The sequence below is a fragment of the Oxyura jamaicensis genome, chromosome 5 (assembly GCF_011077185.1).
Source record: "Oxyura jamaicensis isolate SHBP4307 breed ruddy duck chromosome 5, BPBGC_Ojam_1.0, whole genome shotgun sequence".
NCBI lineage: Eukaryota > Metazoa > Chordata > Aves > Anseriformes > Anatidae > Oxyura > Oxyura jamaicensis.
The window spans coordinates 10,487,532-10,506,265 of NC_048897.1; the positions used below are offsets into that span (position 1 = coordinate 10,487,532).

The window sequence follows — 18,734 nt, forward strand, 5'->3', positions numbered from 1 at the left end:
ACTTTTCACATTTCCCTCTTTTTGCCTACCTTTAACACGTACTAACACAGGATGGTTAGTAGTCTATCCCTTTAGCCCAATACAGACTGCAAAAAAAAAAAAAAAAAAAAAAATGAAGTCATCTTCATCCTCACAAAGGTACACTCACCACTACAAAAATCACCACTAGCAACAGCTCTTCACAGCCCTTGCCAGCAGAAGTCTTTTCTGCTAAGACCTTTTGCAGACTGGAAGAATCCTCCATCAGCACTACCATTGTCTGCTTCCTCACCTTTAGTCTCTTGTCACTATTTCTGTGTTGATCACTGTTACACAGAGTTAACTTCAATATGTAATACTTAGAGTGAATGAAAATAACAAATGAGAAGGTAAAACTTCTCCCTAATATTTTATAGCACTGCAACACCTTCCTGTCTGTTTTCCACTTGACATTCTCTTGTCAGATAAAGCTCTCTGTAATAATTCAAATATTAGAAGAAAACAGATTTCTACTCAGTTGTGGTCCAGCCAGCCACAGAACTACCTCAAAACTTAATGTCAACCTGTACTGCTTGTATCTATTTAAAGTACTCCAAAGTTTTACAAGATTCAAATATTGTGGGAAGGCAAATTTTAGAACTATGTATTTTCTTCTTCCACTATGATTATCCTTACCATATCGCCAATTTTAATTCCTAATAGTGTGTTTATACAGTGAAATGTTAGTACTTATTTTCAGTACAGGAAAAACTTCTGTCTCCATGACACTTTGCACAATTTTTGTACCTCATCCATAATCACTCATTACTGCAAAAATGTAAATAATTTATTCTGTTCACTAATCTTTTGTTTTGTCTTAAGAAAAACAAAACAAAAACAACAAGAACAACAAACTCACGGGTATTCCACAATCTAAAGTGGCTGCATGTTGAACATTCATACTTCCAGCACATGAAAATCTTTACTCAAATGCTCTCCAGCAAGATGTTTTTAGAAAAAAAAAATGAATACTGTCATTGTCTTGTTATATTCAATATAGTAGTTATAGGTAAATAGTAACATGTTCCAAACATCACTAAGTATTGTAGTGAAGATGTATAGTGAATTCTTTCTACTTTTTGTCTGTCAAGCTTGACAGAATAACATTGTCCTTCAAAGAGTGTCACAGTGCTGCAAAACTAGTAACAGAAACAGAGGACAAGACCCATGTGGATAACAGAGAAAAAAAAATCTGATATAGAAGTTTCCTTCACATCATGTATTTGCTTCTACACTTGTTGCATTTGAAAACACCAATTCATAAAACTGCATTAACTGCATTATTAGGAAAAAATAGAAACATTCTCCTGATAAAAACACTTGATTTTTCTGGTTGAACATGAGAAAAAGCCTTTTGTTTTGTATCTACTGAAATATTAATAATATTTATTAACATTCAGTTGATCAATGATGAGTCAATACTTCAATGATGATCAATACTTCTCAGAGTATCACATGTATGATTCACTCTTATTTGCAGCTGCTACACACCTAAGACTGTAATGGAATCAGCATCTAGAACACAATTCTAGACACAAATTTATTTCAGTTGAGGAAGACAGGTAGAACGGGTAGTAGCCACCTGCAAATAGAAAACAAACTTTTAAAATGCTCACTCGGAGAAAAGAGACTTTACTCATTTTCCTCTTTTTTCCTCTTTTCCTCATTTTTTTCTCTTTTTTTTTTTTTTTTTTTTTTTCTTTTTTACTACAAAGTAAACAGGGCTTACAGCCTGAGTGCATACTACAGATAACTTGGCTGGGCTAGAACTGCACATCCACTAAAGCTATCATTTCTGAATTGTGTTGCATTCCTGGATCTCCAGAGCATGTGCTTTGCATCTTGTGGCTCATGACTCTAAGATGACAAAGAACACAGAGTCTTTAGGGTCAGAATGTTTCCACTTAGCCTCTGTTTCCTTTGACCTTGATAGAATCCTGTTGTTTTTGTCTCATTGAATCTAATACTGCAACTACTTGGACCTTCGTTCATCTCAAAATGGTTCCTTAATATGAGAAATAAAGTAAAAGGGAAAAGTCAGTCTCAAAATTCTGAAGAAACCATTCAGCAGGGCTATGAAAAATCTTCTAGGAGAGTAGATGGGACCCCTCATGGCTCAGATAGAGAATTCAACAAATGTCATCTACTTAGCAAATCACCTGTGCACAACAGATCTTGCTATGTGACCAAACACTTAATGCAATTGTTAGCTGAGCATTTGATTTCTTTCCCTGTCTAATTCTGTAGTTCAAGTGTATCAATTCTATCTAAAGGATGTAATGGACAATAATTTTAGGGGCATAGCAGAAATGAAAATGTGATCCTTTTTTCTTTTTTTTTCTTTTTTTTTTCTTTTTTGGTGAAACTCAGGGTAGAAGTCTCTGTCATGAGAGTTATTAATGACTGCTCACCACTGACCAAGTCTACAAAAAAAAAAAAAAAGGCATTTTGCTGCACACTGATACTTCAGCATCTCACTGATTTAAGGATTTCTTCACACAAAACGAGGTGGAGTTAGGACAGTATATGCAATTTAAGACAACTAGTATCTAAGTTATTGTGTATGGTAATATAATGCTATATGAAAGTGTTACAGCTTCTTAACAGCTGAATAGGCACTGCTGAAGCAAAGAATGCAATTATGAAAGTTATCACTCTTGTATGCAGGAATACAAAATGTGTACCACTCACTACAGTTCAGATACACAGTTCTATTATATTACAAATACCATCTTTCTATCCTATTCTGACTTTAAAAGCTATTCCATTTTGTATTAATTCCAAATATTTATTCTTTAAGAAGTTGTTGGTATTTTAAATTAAGAAATATCTTTTATAGATACTAAATTTTATTTGAAAATACTGCACATTTTACTTTTAATTGTTTTACAGTTCAGATTGTAAGGTGTGTTCTTTTTTGTTCAAGAATTTTAAAAGCAACTGATTTAAATATGCAAAATTATCTTGAGTTGTTCATACGTGAACTTAAAAGCCATGCAACACAGGAAAATTAAGTAATTATGCCTCCAAGTTATTTACTGCAATTAAGCTCATTTATCATATGCAAATTAGTGCAAACTGGTCTCATTAGTTACTAAATTACTCAATATGAGCTGAACAATGTAGCACTCCAGTTTGTAATGAAAAATCCCTGTAGAGGCAAGCAGTATCAATTAAGCTAATTTGCATATGCAAATATATTCACTAACTTTCCCTTTTCTCTATATTTAGTTCTACATTTCCTGATCATTCCTGATTATATGAAGAATATGGGGTTACTGACCCTTTTCCATACCTCCTCAATAGCAATGAAGTTACAAGAAAAATCCACGCACATATCATCTTTTTGTTAATTTTAAAAAGTAGTTTCAGCCAAATTTCTGAATAGCAGACAATAGAAGTAATAACTTTTTACTGGATTTATTTAATAAATGCCACATATATACATAGAAATGTAAAACTGAAGATGTCTTTATCAAAGTCTATTCTCATTTTAACAGTACTTTTCCAAAGATAAATGTAGAATAAAACAAAACACAAACGATCTGATAAACCAAAAATCATGTAAAGAAAAAAGAACATATTGAAGAATCATGTAAAGAAAAAGAAGAACATTACCTATTTTTTCTACTGTTCACCATACAGGTAATCTTACTTGGAAAACATTTCAAAGTTATTTTGCCCTGACTTTGGAGACACTGATAGGACAACATTTCACGTACTCATGTTTTGGGGTTTCTATTTTCCACAAGCAGCTGGTTTCCTTGGCTGCAAACCTACTGTAGGAATCTCGTCAGCATGATATACAGTAATTGACTGTGGCTTGGATTTGTGGACATGACTGAGACTTCTTGCTTATAGAATCAAGATGTCAAATATCACAAGATGCACCTCCATTTCTATTTTTACATCATCGTAAATAACATCCACCTACATCCACCTTTTTAAGCATACTGTATTATGCTTCTCATGTGTCTGTCAATAAAATTTGAAGTATCAAAATATTAGGAGGATTAGAGAGGCTCCTTAATTTCTGAGTTTACACTTAACCCAGTCTTCAAAATATTAATAGCAAAAGGGATTAAACAAACTATAAATTCAACTTCCTCAGATAGCAGACTGAAAAACACAGGTAGTCCCAAGGTATCTTCATTCTGCAAGGTTGTTTACTTCACTTGCAAACAATATTTATCACAACACTGCTTTGCATATCATTTTTAGGAGCAGCAAGCTAAATGAGAACTTGTTAGAACAGTACTCCATAGCAGAATCTATCTGGTTGTTGTTTTACTTATCTTCTGGAGATTTACATGTTTTCTGGAGATTATTTTTCTACCTATAAAACCACAAAACAGTACTCTGAAGTTTGTTCAGATCTTTTAAAAGTGGCGCATTTGAACGCATGACCTAGACTTTCCTTCCAAGTGTTGATTACTCTGCTAAGATAAGATTTTAGCATATCATGATAAACTTGCAGCCATTATTAATCCATTCTGTCCTTTATCCATCATCAACAGTCTATTCTCTTAAATGTCAGAGTATAACTTTCTACTATCAATTAGGAGATTAATAAGAGTAATTTGGTAAAAGCACCACCCTCTCTGAGAAGGCCACACCTCAACAGATATTCAATATGATGTTGATGGCAATTTTGATTGAAAACCCTCAATCCATTTATTACAGTGCAATACAGATTATTTTACTACTATTATGAGAAAGACATATCCTGGAAACACCCTAGTTTATCATGTACAAGTAGAAAAAAAAGTGTGATCTAGCTTAAAGAAGTAATAAAATCACGAAATAGTCTAAAATATGCAAGAAGTGAAAAGTCCAAATGTCAAGTAGTTGTCATATAATAGAATTGTAGAATCATTCAGACTGGAAAAGATGTCTAAGATCACCTAGTTCAACCTATAATCATTCAGATTGGAAAAGATGTCTAAGACCACCTAGTTCAACCTCTAAATCTGTCAAAGTGGACATCTTAGTTTTGTTCTTAAAAATTGAATCATATATTCATATAGCATCAAACCTAATACCTAAAGAGTATATATAAATCAGTCTCAGTAAGATTTTATCTAGATATTTCTTATAATTTGTATTACAATAAACATACCTCTAGGACATATAACACGTTTTTACATAATCAAAACACCACACCAACAAATTACATAAATTGGAGCATCACAAAACTGTTGTTTATTTTTTTCTGCATTTATGAGACAGCATAACAGCATTTCTGTGTGATATGCAAGCAGTATTGTAGATACTGGTGCAGATACCTTTGGTACAGTTGCTATAATGCAAGCATTTGCTTACAGAATCAAAAACTTGAACTAGACCTTTGCTGAGGATACACAAATAAGTAAGTCACTTCATTCATGATTTTTGCTCCAAAGAGAAATTCATTCTACTGGTTAATTTCATGTTTTCCTAAAGTTAACTTTGTTGCTATTCTGCATTTAGTTACTTTAAAAAAATGTGAAAAAATCTGACATTATCCATAATGCTTTTGAATACCACCGCTGAGGTAGTACGGAGACATAGCTCTCAATCATTTCAAATTAAGTGGAATATTTCTCATGATAATATCCTAATTTACCTCTTTTATACCTCTCAAAAGATAATATACCAAGCAATATATTTGCATTGCGAAGCTGTGTACATTGCTAAGTAAGTGCAGGTATTCAGTGCTGCAGTTAGAAAAGACTACATGTAAAGAGTTTTTTTTTTTTTTTTAATAATAATAATAATTATTATTATTATTTCCATAGTGCTGAGTTTTTGCCTTGCTGACAAAACACTTCACATTTAGTTCTTAACTGCTTCTGCTCCACTTTGATTACTGCAACGTAAGAAAGGCTGTACTAACCCTGACAAAACAAAGCATACATAAGAACATCTCCATCAGTTTACTGTTTTTTCCATCTAATCATCCTGGAATATAGCTCCTTTTACAGTGTGACTAAATTCTTTGACAAATATCCGATTAGTTTTTATCTCATAGCTAAGGAAACCTAAGAAGCATGCTGCTGTTCATCTTTTCTCTTTGCAGATTGTTGCAAATTTGTGATACATAATCATGACAACTGTGATATCAAAGAGGAAAGCAGTGCACAGAAACCAAAGTGGGGGAAAAACACCCTAAATCTGTACGTGACACATAAGGCAAATAAAATCACCAACACAAAATACTGTTTCGTGCACACACACAAATACATTCTGCAAGCAAACACCTACTGCACAGTTCAAAACAACAAAATATTGAGATTCATCTATACAACACCTGCCCTCCCTCTCATTCAAATTGTTCCAATCATGGGCTTTCTAAAAAGAAAGAAATGTGAGCTTTTAAAATTTCATTAATATAAGTGCTGACACCAACAGTATTCAAATTATTGGCAGAAATAGATCTGACTAGTTATTTTGATTTTTCTTGGAAAAGCCATTTTTTTTACCTGTAAAATATGACTTCCCAAATGTGACTCAAATACTTCAATGGCAAGGGCACTGGGACTTCTCCTGCGCTGGGCACCTATAACTGAATAAAAAACAGTTATGTTGCAAGGTCTGCACATTCATTTCTAATCCCTGATCACATCACTTCATATTAACTATTTAAATATGTTTTGCATTTTAAACACCAGTGTTGATTTCAAATCTGCCTTGCATATAGTAAAATTGGTACATATTTTTCAGTGACTCAAATTTTGAGGATAAAATTATCCTTTTTTTAAAAAAAATAAATATATATATATATATATATATATATAAGCTATTTAAATGTCCAGGAACTCTGGAAAAGAATAGTCTATTCAAATACGTCCTGAGTTCCTGTAGAAGTTTTTTTCACACGTGATGATGACAGCATGCAGAATGTAGTACTGAAAAAGACACTAAATATAATGTAAATGTTTTAAAATGTAATGATGAGAACGAAATATTACTTAGGAAGATATGAGACATTTATCTGAACATATTACTTATCTTATTTGAAACTAAAACAAAGTAAAAGCAACTTAAAAAAAAAAAAAAAAAAAGTTAACACTTGGCTACAGCTACACTGTCATCACATCCCAGATATCAAAGATGCTCCTAATTATAGGGAAGTAGTAGGTCAGGTGTCCATGTTACTTGCTGGAAAAGATACCTAAAACTTCAACTTCTACACTTAAATTACATAATTTAAAAGTACAGTTTGAGTAACAGGTGGTTGGGTTTCAAAAGAAGTGACTAGAAAACAAACTAAGAAATCATAAAACTAATCTTTCATTAAACTCTGTGCCAGGAGCACAAAGCCAGCAATTAAGTCTGAGTGACCAAACATAGGTATTGACTGCAAGTTGAGATTTCCTCTTTGGTTTAGGCTGTATTTGCCACATGACCATAGAAAGAACACAGAGATGGTGGCACATGGTTGCAGGAACATTTCTGTGAGTTTACAAAGCCAGGCATATCCGTAGCAGGCAGAAAAGGTAAAGTTTTAAAGTGCATACAAAAACATTTACATCCAAAGACACTGATGGTCTAATGCATCTGGAACCTTTTTACAACACATGGTAAGAAAAAAGAAGTAAGAAGGGAGCCACTAAAACAAGTAGAATGGATGACTCAGTACTAAACACTCTAATTTAACACCAATGAAAAAAAATAATATAGAGCAACATTTTTTTAGTCTTCTATGATACGGTCTGCCAAACATGATATCAGTAAGAAATGATATATGCCAAGTAATGATAGTCATATTGACCTAAAAATGTACTATCATTCCTTATTGATGCGTCATGTAATTTCCTTGCAGGAAATACTAAGCTATTTATATTGGGCGAACATGTGCCTTCATTCTAATGGATTCAGGCCATAGCTCAGAATTACAAATGGTGACTGCTCTAGACCCAGTATTTCCTAAGTCTTCTTTTCTCTGAACTTATTTCTCTGAGTGTGTTCAGGAGGCCAAGAAGGCCAGCAGCATCCTGGCTTGCATAAGAAACAGCGTGGCCAGCAGGTCCAGGGAGGTGATTGTCCCCCTGTACTCGGCTCTGGTGAGGCCACACCTCGAGTACTGCGTTCAGTTTTGGGCCCCTGGCTACAAGAAGGACATGGAGGTGCTCGAGCGAGTCCAGAAAAGGGCTATGAAGCTAGTGAAGGGTCTGGAGAACAAGTCTTATGAGGAGCGGCTGAGGGAGCTGGGACTGTTTAGCCTGGAGAAGAGGAGGCTCAGGGGTGACCTTATTGCACTCTACAGGTACCTGAAGGGAGGCTGTAGCGAGGTGGCGGTTGGTCTATTCTCCCACGTGCCTGGTGACAGGACAAGGGGGAATGGGCTAAAGTTGCGCCAGGGGAGGTTTAGGTTGGATATTAGGAAGAACTTCTTTCCTGAACGGGTTGTTAGTCACTGGAATAGGCTGCCCAGGGAAGTGGTGGAGTCACCATCCCTGGAGGTCTTTAAAAGACGTTTAGATGTAGAGCTTAGGGATATGGTTTAGTGGAGGACTTGTTAGCGTTAGGTCAGAGGTTGGACTCGGTGATCTTGGAGGTCTCTTCCAACCTAGACTATTCTGTGATTCTCTGATTCTGTATTTAAGGATGCAGATGCTACCAACATAAGAAAATAAGCCTTCTCCTTTACACTTCATCTAAAGTTGGTAATAGACAGATACGTTGTACTTGTTTTTTAACATTAGTCGGTATAGTGACTTGCCTGACATGTCAGCGTGATATTCATCTTTTACTAGTTTTAAGTACTTATTCACTATTACATTTTTCTGTATCAGTCTTCTGATCCTAAATCGTCCTGCTTCTTTTCAGTCTTATCTTTCCTATAACTATAGTGATGCCTGCTATTTACAGTAATGCCTATTTCATGAAAAAAATCAGAGCACATCAAATTTGCTAGCAACTAAGGCTCCTTTAATTTATTTATTTATTTATTTTCCAGATGCAAGACTTAAAAATGAACTTTCCTCCTTACTAAGCCTCCAGATATGTTATCAAAGGTTTGCTTACACAGGAGCTGTACCAATATTTCTAAGAGAAACTTTAGCTTTAGTTATGGGACTAAACAGAATATATGGCATTGTGAAGATTAGTTTTGTCCCCACTATGCTTGCTATCAATTAGCGTCTTTTTTTTTTTTTTTTCTCCCCACCCAATGCCATTTTATTTATAATCTACCAGCAACAAAAAGGAAAGTAAATTTGCAGTTCTGGACTGTTAAGCATTGCTTCATAGTAGTCTCCATAGGAGCACTGCAAAAAGCAAAATCAACCTCTGAAAGAACAAAAAACCTGCTTAAATCCTTTAGTTCGTTTCATTCTTCCATCTAAACTGCATTATATTTTCCACACATTATCTGAACACATCACCACTTGGAATTTGTCTTCCAATTAATTTTCTGTTTCCTGCACTACATCATTCCTTTACAATCCACTGGCATTTTAAAGCGTATCCATTACATAAAGAATATTGCTTCCAGTTCTATGATGTTAATTGCAGTTTTTTAGCACGTGAGTATAATAACTTGAATAAAATGCATGAAGGCAACATAATACTTTAAAAGCAGTATCTTTAACTTTAAATGATATTTGCAGGTAAGTCATAAGTTCTTCATACTTGGGATGCTCTCACTTCTCTAGGTCAAATCAAAAGACTCAAAGTCAGCAAGTTAACTAGAAAACAAGAGAGGGCCACATCTTAGCTTTAAAATTGTCAGTTAAATCCTCTATTGATGCCTGTATCTTAGTGGCTGGTATACATGTACACAAATACCTTGCAGTACTTTCAAGCCATTCATATCATTGACAGTTTTATAGCAGAACTCCTTGATTTATGTGTCTTGCACTTACACAGGTGATGTGGTATTGTAATGACAGTTCCTAATTTTACAACCAGCATAAATATGTTAAACAGAAAACCATTCTGCTTCTGGTAGCCATACTGCAACTACTGCAACTCTCTTTTTTTGGTAACATGTTAGATGTTAAATATGCCCTTTCTGTATTTCTTTCATTTCCCTAACTATTATTCTTAATGTTTTGAGGAATGAGACAAAAATATTAAGATAAATCTAGAATAGGTGAAACAAACTTATTTTCTTTTATCTTTTGACTTCATTGCATCATTATTTTCTTATTTGAGCCTTGAAGATTTCTCAGTATAGGTATCTGCATCAGAAGAAATACCATTTGGAGTATACAGATGCATATCACATTGACAGATTTCAAAAACACAGCAATCTCACAGTCCAATCACAGCACAAAGCCTCTTATTTGTACTGAATGGATCATTGGCAAGACAATAGATGAAAGGAAGACATAGACTGAAATGGTTGGATTAAAAAATAGGCCATGATTTTACTTTCTTATGAAATTTCAGAACAAACTATAAATACTGAACTGGCTCCCATCATATAAGCCACAGGCAGTCATCTCTAAATCTCTCCCCCTGTGGATGGAACCATCAACAGATGCAGTTTAGCCACTCACAGAAAACTTGGAAAGCAAGGGATTTAGAATTCATATCAGAACATATAAATCAAAGCAGTTCAACGAACTTCACGGTCCTAAAGATCTGTATGCATATCTTTTTAAAACAGAACAAAACAGATCCTTTTTTAAATGTAGAAACAAAGTATTCCTTTCATGGGATTAATTTCTTTTTTTGAGTATCAGGAATTAGGGGAAATCAGGACATGGAGAAGGCTGAAGCATGTGTCACTGGAACGTGAGTCACAAAGGAAACAAGTTCCAAACCCAGGTTAAATCCTTCTTCCAAATTTCTGCTATTTTAGTAGTATGAACAAATTTTTGTCTACATTTAATTGACAAAGTTTAAGGCTTCAGTGTAAAATTCTGGTTAACAAAAGCACTGGCTGAATCAATATTGCTATCAAATATTGAGTACTATTAGTGACAAGTAGATGGAATTATTTCAAAATACACTTTGTTGTGCTGGAGCAGAGGAGTGTCCCCATTGAAATCTTTTATTTTCCATAGCGTTGGACCATGACTTTTACTATACAGATTGACATGACTGACATGTCTATTCCTGGCGTAGGATTATTCTTTAACAAGCTATTAATAAGGAAAAAATTCTATCTGCTCACAAATTCCTCTTCAAATTTTCTCCCTCAATGACTAATCTGGCTGTGCATGAGGTGAAGGAAGAACCACATCCCTTTCAACATGTCTTGGGGGCAGTCTAAGCACGCTTAATGCAATCTCAAGAGCATTTGCAATTGTGCTACGAGGAGTGGGAAGCTATGGGAAAGAAAAATGTAGACTGCCTAACAAAGATTTCCATGTATCCCGATAAGAGAGGATTTCCTCTAACTCACTTCTAAGCCTCTGGAGCACAGAATGACCAAAAACTGATGTCCACTGTGAGCTTCTCCTAGTGAAGGGAGAACACTAATTAAACAGAAGCCATATTTTTTGAGCTCTAAGAATTAAAATATACCACCAATACAATAATGTTCTCCCTAAAATACTTTTGTGAGACGTTGTGTGCCACATCTCAACATAAATTGGTTTTGTGGAATGCTTGGTACAATTCAGACCAAGTTTTAAAATGCTGTTGCTTTGGTAATTTATTTTTTAAAACTATTCTGAAATTAAATCTCCTGAAATTATATTTACTTAGAAAGGCCTTTATTCAATTAGCCTCAAAATCTTCATTTTTTAAATTTATTTTATTTTTAATTCTTCTGAGCAGCACCTTTTGTATACTTGAAAGGAGAGGTAGAGGTAGGCCCATCCCACTACACACATTTAGGTAATCTGCTGTCTGAATAGTTATTTAAAAAAAAAATAGAGCCCATGTATCACTTTTTTGATCCTGAAGAGTTCTAATTATGCCAAAAAAAAAAGTGAGACTTTAATTAGCAAAGCCTGAGCAGGCCTGCATAAATATGAAAGTTCACAAACAGCTCACCAAATATACCATTATCTTTTTTATTCACAAAATATGTAACCATATGAGGTTAACTGCATACCTTGCAGGTATTAGATGAGGTATATAAGAGAAATATTAGATGACCCTGTGTCATCTAATAGGTATCAACAAAATACGTGGTAATTTCAGGTAAGAGAACATAAGAAAACAGAAACAGAGTTGTCTGAAACATCTCAGATGACTATATGTGTAAAGCAGCACACAGTATGAACATGGCTATAATTTCCTAAGTGTTCTTTTACAGATTTTTTTTTTCCGAAGTAGAAAAAAGGCCTATAGGAATTTCAGTAGAGTTTTGAATACATTTTCCTCAATGTAAAGTAGATTCTACAAGATTTCTCTTGTTATTTCAAGGAACAACCCCAAATGCTTGTGAAAGAACAGTGAAGGTGAATGGGATAACCACTGTGGTTTCACAGGAAGAAGTGAGATGCCATTTTGAAATCCTGGGATTTTCCAATGAGCAAATGATTTGGAAATGCTCAAAAATTCTGTTTTAGAAGAGACAGGGACACTAATGGAGGGCTAGACTGAACAACAGAAGACACAATGTGAGAGAAGAAGAATGTGAATCCAACATTAGGCTCATGAAAGCAGGCTAGTATTTACATAGTATAAAATCCACAGAAACATTTTATTGCTTTTACTTCTTCTAACTTCATATTTAATACCTTGTTACATTTTTTTTCTTTTTTTTTTTTTTTTTTTCTATTGATCATTCTTTGCCACCTCATTTATCACTGATTTTAAGTTTTGAGAGAAGTCTGTGGCAGGAATCAACGTGCAGGCCTGAGATGTATGTTGAGGACATAAGGTATAGATTATATATATATTCAGATCCTGTTCTAAAGTGTGATCAATGGTGGACAACCAGCATGATGTAAGCAGAGATTTTGCCCTTCAAATTGGAAAGGGTATCCAAAGAAAGTAGATGATGAGATGATGTCACCAGTCTACCTCATCGTAAACCATCCTGGGATCCAAAATTTAGGTCCCTTATAACATCCACCCACACAGATGGGAAGAAGAAATAAATCTCAGATGGAGTTGCAGCATATGTGGAAAAGTATTTTATCTTGGTTTAGTAAAGCTATGGGAATCATTAATGCTGTGCCATTACCAACTAAGTATCACAGCAATAAAGTATCAGCACAAAATTGTCACAAAGGACTACATGTAAGATGCATAATGCAATATATGATAATCGACTTACAAAGCTAACAATGGCATTTCAAATCTATTTTTTTTGTGTAGGCGAATGCCTATTATTCTAGACGTCCATCTTCTGGTCACTAGTACACAGCATGTATTCATTACTGGAGAATCCACTGCTCAGAAAGTAAACCAAACCTTTTAATTGAATAACGAAGTAGCTATCAAGGATGAACTGGTTAATTTAAGAAAATGTTACCTAACAGGATTACAGGTGTGTTATTTATTTCAAATAGATCATCTATAGTGTTTCATCAAAAACTCATTTGTAATGAAATTTGCTTTTCAAATTCAAGTTAATACTTTTAAACTTAAAAAAAAAATAAAAAAAAATTAATTTCTTATTTATCTTATTTTAGTTTCTATGACATAAAATTGATCAAATAAAAATGTCAAAAAAGCAGAAAGTACTATATCACTTGTTGGACTGGAATCAAAAGATGAAGATGCGTTTCCCGGGAAAAATGTGTCCCCCTCCCCTGGATTCTAGGTGAATGGAAAAAAGCAAGTAGAGAAGTGGCTGTCTTAGTGCAAATTTTCATCTATTTTATGCACCTGTTCCCCAATTATTTTCATCTGCTTTATGGATCTGTTCCTTCCCACAGGATTTGTTCTCTGGGGGTGGGATGGGAGGGTGAAGCAAGATTTCTCATGTCCTAAATATTTCTCTCTCTTTTCTGAACTTCTTAGAATTACAAAATCCAAGATTGAAAGTTAAACACATCTTAAAAATTAGTATATTCAAGATTTTTATGTTCTCTATTTGATAAATAACACTGTTCCTTAATTAGCACTTATTTGTACATTTTATTACTTTATTTCAGAGATTTTTCTTTTCACTAGTAAGTATGAAGGCTTTGCTGTGCAAGAATTTCCAGTCATCTGAGCAAAGAGAGTTCTCCATCTGTGGCTGGGGGAGGGAGCACTGGCCTTTCTCCCACACTGTAGTAGTTACTATAGGAACTATTGTGCCTCCTTCAAAAGGGCTACAGACAGGGTGATTAAAATTCTTCATGGGAGAACCCCCACTCTTCTCCTTGACAATGAAATTCTTCAGGGAGAGGCTAAGCCTCCAGTTCAAGAATGGCAGCACCTGAGGGAGCGATGTGACAGAGAGAATCACCACTGCTTTAAATTGAAACACATGGGAAAAAATACAAGGGCCTGAACTCCTGAATTAATTTTCTTCTCCTCCCATGAAATACAGGAACATTGGCCAAAACTCCACAGAAACAGGAGAAGGAATAACTTCATGCATCTTCCACCACACAGAGGACAATGGAACAAAGTAAAGAACATACAATTTCCATTAAAATCAATAGAAGGAGAAGCAAAAGAACTACATCACCCATAAAACAATTAAGGGTAACTAAAAACGTTCACTCTAGTCATTAGCTTCTTTGCAAGGTAGCAAAATGCACTTTGGCATGGAGAAGAGGGACCAATGTCTCTGATATAACTGAATTAGAGCTACCTCCCAGTATCAACTTCACTGTATAGGGGTTGTTTTACAATTATTTACAACACTGCTTTTTGCTCGCAAAAATATTGGAGAAGGAAGAATATATACAGAATGCAAGTATATAGAGTGTGATCCTAGCACATAGAGTGCGCTCCCACAAACAGATAAAATATGAAGGAAGAAAACTCTACCTATTCTTCCACCATAGGTCAATAGAATAGCTCACTTGGAAGGGACCTCCAAAGATCATGAAATCCAACACCAATATTGTTAGACAGTAGCATTCTTAAGGAAGAGAGAAAAGTGGTACATTTTGGTCCAGAAAGGATTAATCACAAATATGGGGCAATGTGAGAAGCACAAAAATGTTTTGAAAACTGTGAAAAGAATGGATACAATAGCTGAGAAAGTGCTGCTAGTAAAAGAAATTTTAGATGTCATTGTAGATTTAATGAAATTGGTATCAATAATTAAAGTGAGATAGGAACTTCCCAAGAAGACCTATTGCTCTGAAGAGAGAGGAGAAAAAGTCTGCAAAAATATGGAAGGAAGACAGATGTGCAAGGCAAGGGAGGAGGAGACACAAACACGGGGTGAGTGGAGGGGGTTAAAAACTGAGGCATTTGGTAGTGTTTTAGATAAATGTCCACTCTGAGATTTGCATCTATCAATGGAAAAATGCATAAACGTTACGACAGCATAAAGAAATTCCTTAAAATTATCAATTTCATCCCAAATGAATGACGTATATGTGTTACTTATCCAGATATAACACGAAGACACTTATTGGGGTGATAGTTCTATTGTCTTTTATTTTTAAACTAGTATTAAAATTCCTTGGGGAAGAAAACTGCTGTCACCCCTTTCCAGCTTCAGAAATGGTTAGTGTCACTGATTCTGTTCTCAGGAGGAGGATGGGGTATTAACATCAAGTCAGAACAGTGTTATATAGTGTCAGACTATACTTGCTGGTAAAACTAAGAGGCCTACATCTGTTGTCTTGCCTTTTTTTTTTTTTTTTTTTTTTTTCCAGCCTGATCCCAAAGGTTCATGTTATGACATTTGTAACATCTGCTACAAATGCGGAGGTAAGTCAGGCACAACCTTATTACTTCCAATCTAACGCTCTATCCATCCACAGGGCTTTCATATGCCACAAGTATGTCAAGGGGACCTAAAGCTGTTCGATCTACATGAAGCAAGGTATAATATATTTCTGAGAGTCAAGAATGAGAAATCTTGCTTTGTTATGCCTTCCCCTTTTCTGTTGTCTTAAATCTTGGCAGTGTTATTTCAGAATCTTCTGTGAACAAAACAGACAAGCTGCTCCTCCTTAGAGTCAATACAATTGCCTTTTTATGCTTTAGAGAGTGGTGTGTTGCAAATGTGCAAGCTGTGATTCACGTCATCTCTGTTTTCACTAACACTAAAGCATATCCAGCTTCCCTGGACTAGACCTTCCTATACAGAGGTTTGCTTTCTTGCCTACTCTTCTCTTCATTCTTTTTCTCTTCATTTTTTTGGATGCACTGAATCATTTTATGGATAAACTTAACTTTTACCAGTACTCATTGAAAATACACAACTCCTGAAGGACAGAAATATGGTAACAAAAAAGTAAATGGGTGAGGAAAATAAATAACAAGATGCTTTACAACCAGCATGCTTTCCATTAGCTTCCCATTACTATTGGTAGAGTAACAGATGTGGACTTTTATTGATATATTCACAGTACTTGAAGATTTAAATACTTGTTAAAAGCCTAACATATAACCTACTACCAGGGCTATGCTGTCACTACTGAAGTGTAATGCTAAGGCTAGGCATTTCACATCTGCCTGCAGAGGAAGCCAACTATTTGCTACATGGCTTACAACTGCCCACTGAATTTTCCAAAGACATTCATATAACCTCTTCTGACAGCAATATTAGAAACTTACAGTTTTAGGTGTTACTGAATTAAGTAATATACTCAACAGTCAGTATCAGAAAACAAACAAACAAAAAAAGACAGATTTTGCATTTGATACAGTCTGTAACCGATGCAAGCAGCTGTATCTTTTTGGTCATCTGTGCTTCTAACATATTCACTATCATACTATGACAGCCTAAGTAAAAGGAAGCCTCTGAAATAAGAAGGGCATTGGAAAAGAACAGACTTGCTTATTTTATGTGAACTCCCAAAATTAACAAATGCATCAAAAATTGCTACTAGCAAATGCAGGAGTCATCTTCACCACTGGCATGCAAAATCCATCTATGACATAGCTTAACTGACTAATGCACCACTAGCCTACTGAATTGGGTGATACACTGAAATGAATCCAAGTACACAATTCTTTGGAACTGTTTCTGGTTCTAAGGTGGAATGCAGAGCTTTACTACTCTTACAGTCTTGTACTGGTGCACATAGGTGGTGGTGCCTTTTTTCCTTTTCATAACACAGTCACAAACATACAAGGAAGATTCCTAAAATGAGTGAAACTGGGTACAAGTCTTCAATCAATCCCCATTTCCAGGGAAGAAATCTGCATCAGTTACCAAAACTTAACTATGTAATTAACTGAGGATTTTGGTAAGCACCAACTGTGTCACTAGTCAATTATTTTTCCTTGTCTTCCAGCTGCTGCTTCTATTTATAAGAGAGGCTTCAAGAAAATGCAACTAATCAGAATTTGGCAATTTCAAAAAATAACTAGAGAAATGTAAGGAGATTACTAAGACCAGCTGTAGTATAATTAACAAATCCTTAAAATTTTGCAACTGGTTGTTAATTTCTTATTAGGAAAAAATAATGATTTTTTTCACCAAGAAGTTTTATAAGATCTAATATAGAATTTCAGAATTGCTGAGGAGTGAAAAATGAGCAAGTCTCCCAATCCTAATGTAGTGGTCTTCAAAAGAGGTGTTCTTATCCAGAAGATTGGTTAAGTCCTTACAACTGGGAAATGGAACTGCTTGTTTTTAAAAGCACCGCTGCTTACAAAATAATTTGGGTTGATCCAAATCCCAAAGCCACTATGGCACAGGGAAAGACTTTCCATCACTTTGGATGGGGCCCTCAACTAAAAAATAAAAATAAAAAATAAAAGTGTGCTATCATTTGTAAGAGTCTATTTCAGCATTTAAGAAAATAATCTCTTGGAGATTCCAATCATTGTTAAGAAGCATAGTTAAATCTTTACTGGAAATAGTGATATGGTCTTTAAATATTTGCTGAAGTTAAACAACAACAACAAAAATACATCTGATGATGAATGAGCTTGAAAATAAATGAGAAATAGGAAGTTAACATTTTCTGTTATTATTATTGGCTCCAGCAAAAGACTGGTGTTTCCCTTTTTATAGGCAGTAGGGTCTTTTTTAAACAGTTATGTGAGGAGAGACCAGTTTCTTTCACCTTGGGAGAGTGCCTAGCCGGGAAGAGTATAAAACAGTCTGATCAGAAGACAGCCAAAATAGTTATGGTAGTAAGAGCTTAATAATGAGAACAGGAAGGAAATTCTCTACAGCCAGAGAGAATGTTTTGTGTAGGCACAACATTCACTTCAGCAGAGTTGCATTCATTAGCATCAGGAATTAATTCAGCTCAAGATTCTTTCTGCAGTGAGGGAAAATATTCCTTTTATTTGATTATGTCACAGCTAAGATTCACACCTCCTACCTACAAAAGTTAAGTCTCCCGTGCTGTAAGACAACAAACATGGCAGCCATGGTTCAAAATATACCTTGAACATCTGAACCATCAAAGTTAAGTGATTTGTTCTAGCCAGATATTTTGGTATTCTTTATCAAATGAACTTACAAGCATCAGAATTTATTCCCCACACAGTATTTCAATCAGACACGGACACAGATGGTTACCTCAACACTGGGGGCACAGTTTCATTTTGCAGTATAACACTCCAAGTCTTTAAATCTTTCTCACATTTTGTGAGCGCTGATACATTTATTTATTTATTTATTTATTTTCTTAAGCTTTACAATCATAGCAATAATGTACTGCATTTAGATAGCTTCTCAATTATCTTTTATTTTACACCCACCAAACCTAAGGTAATACATGGATGCATTTGCTTAAAAAAAT

The 18,734-nt window shown here is 34.9% G+C and overlaps 1 protein-coding gene across 3 annotated transcripts in view; it reads right to left on the reverse strand.

The window, feature by feature from the left end:
- The window catches only part of NPAS3 (neuronal PAS domain protein 3), a 533,731-nt gene that overhangs the window by 299,509 nt on the left and 215,488 nt on the right, over positions 1-18,734 (reverse strand). For all 3 annotated transcript variants that reach the window (XM_035328180.1, XM_035328178.1, XM_035328181.1), the window contains one exon: positions 6,480-6,562. In XM_035328180.1, coding sequence (XP_035184071.1) covers positions 6,480-6,562 — 83 coding nt within the window. The remainder of the gene's footprint in view (positions 1-6,479; positions 6,563-18,734) is intronic.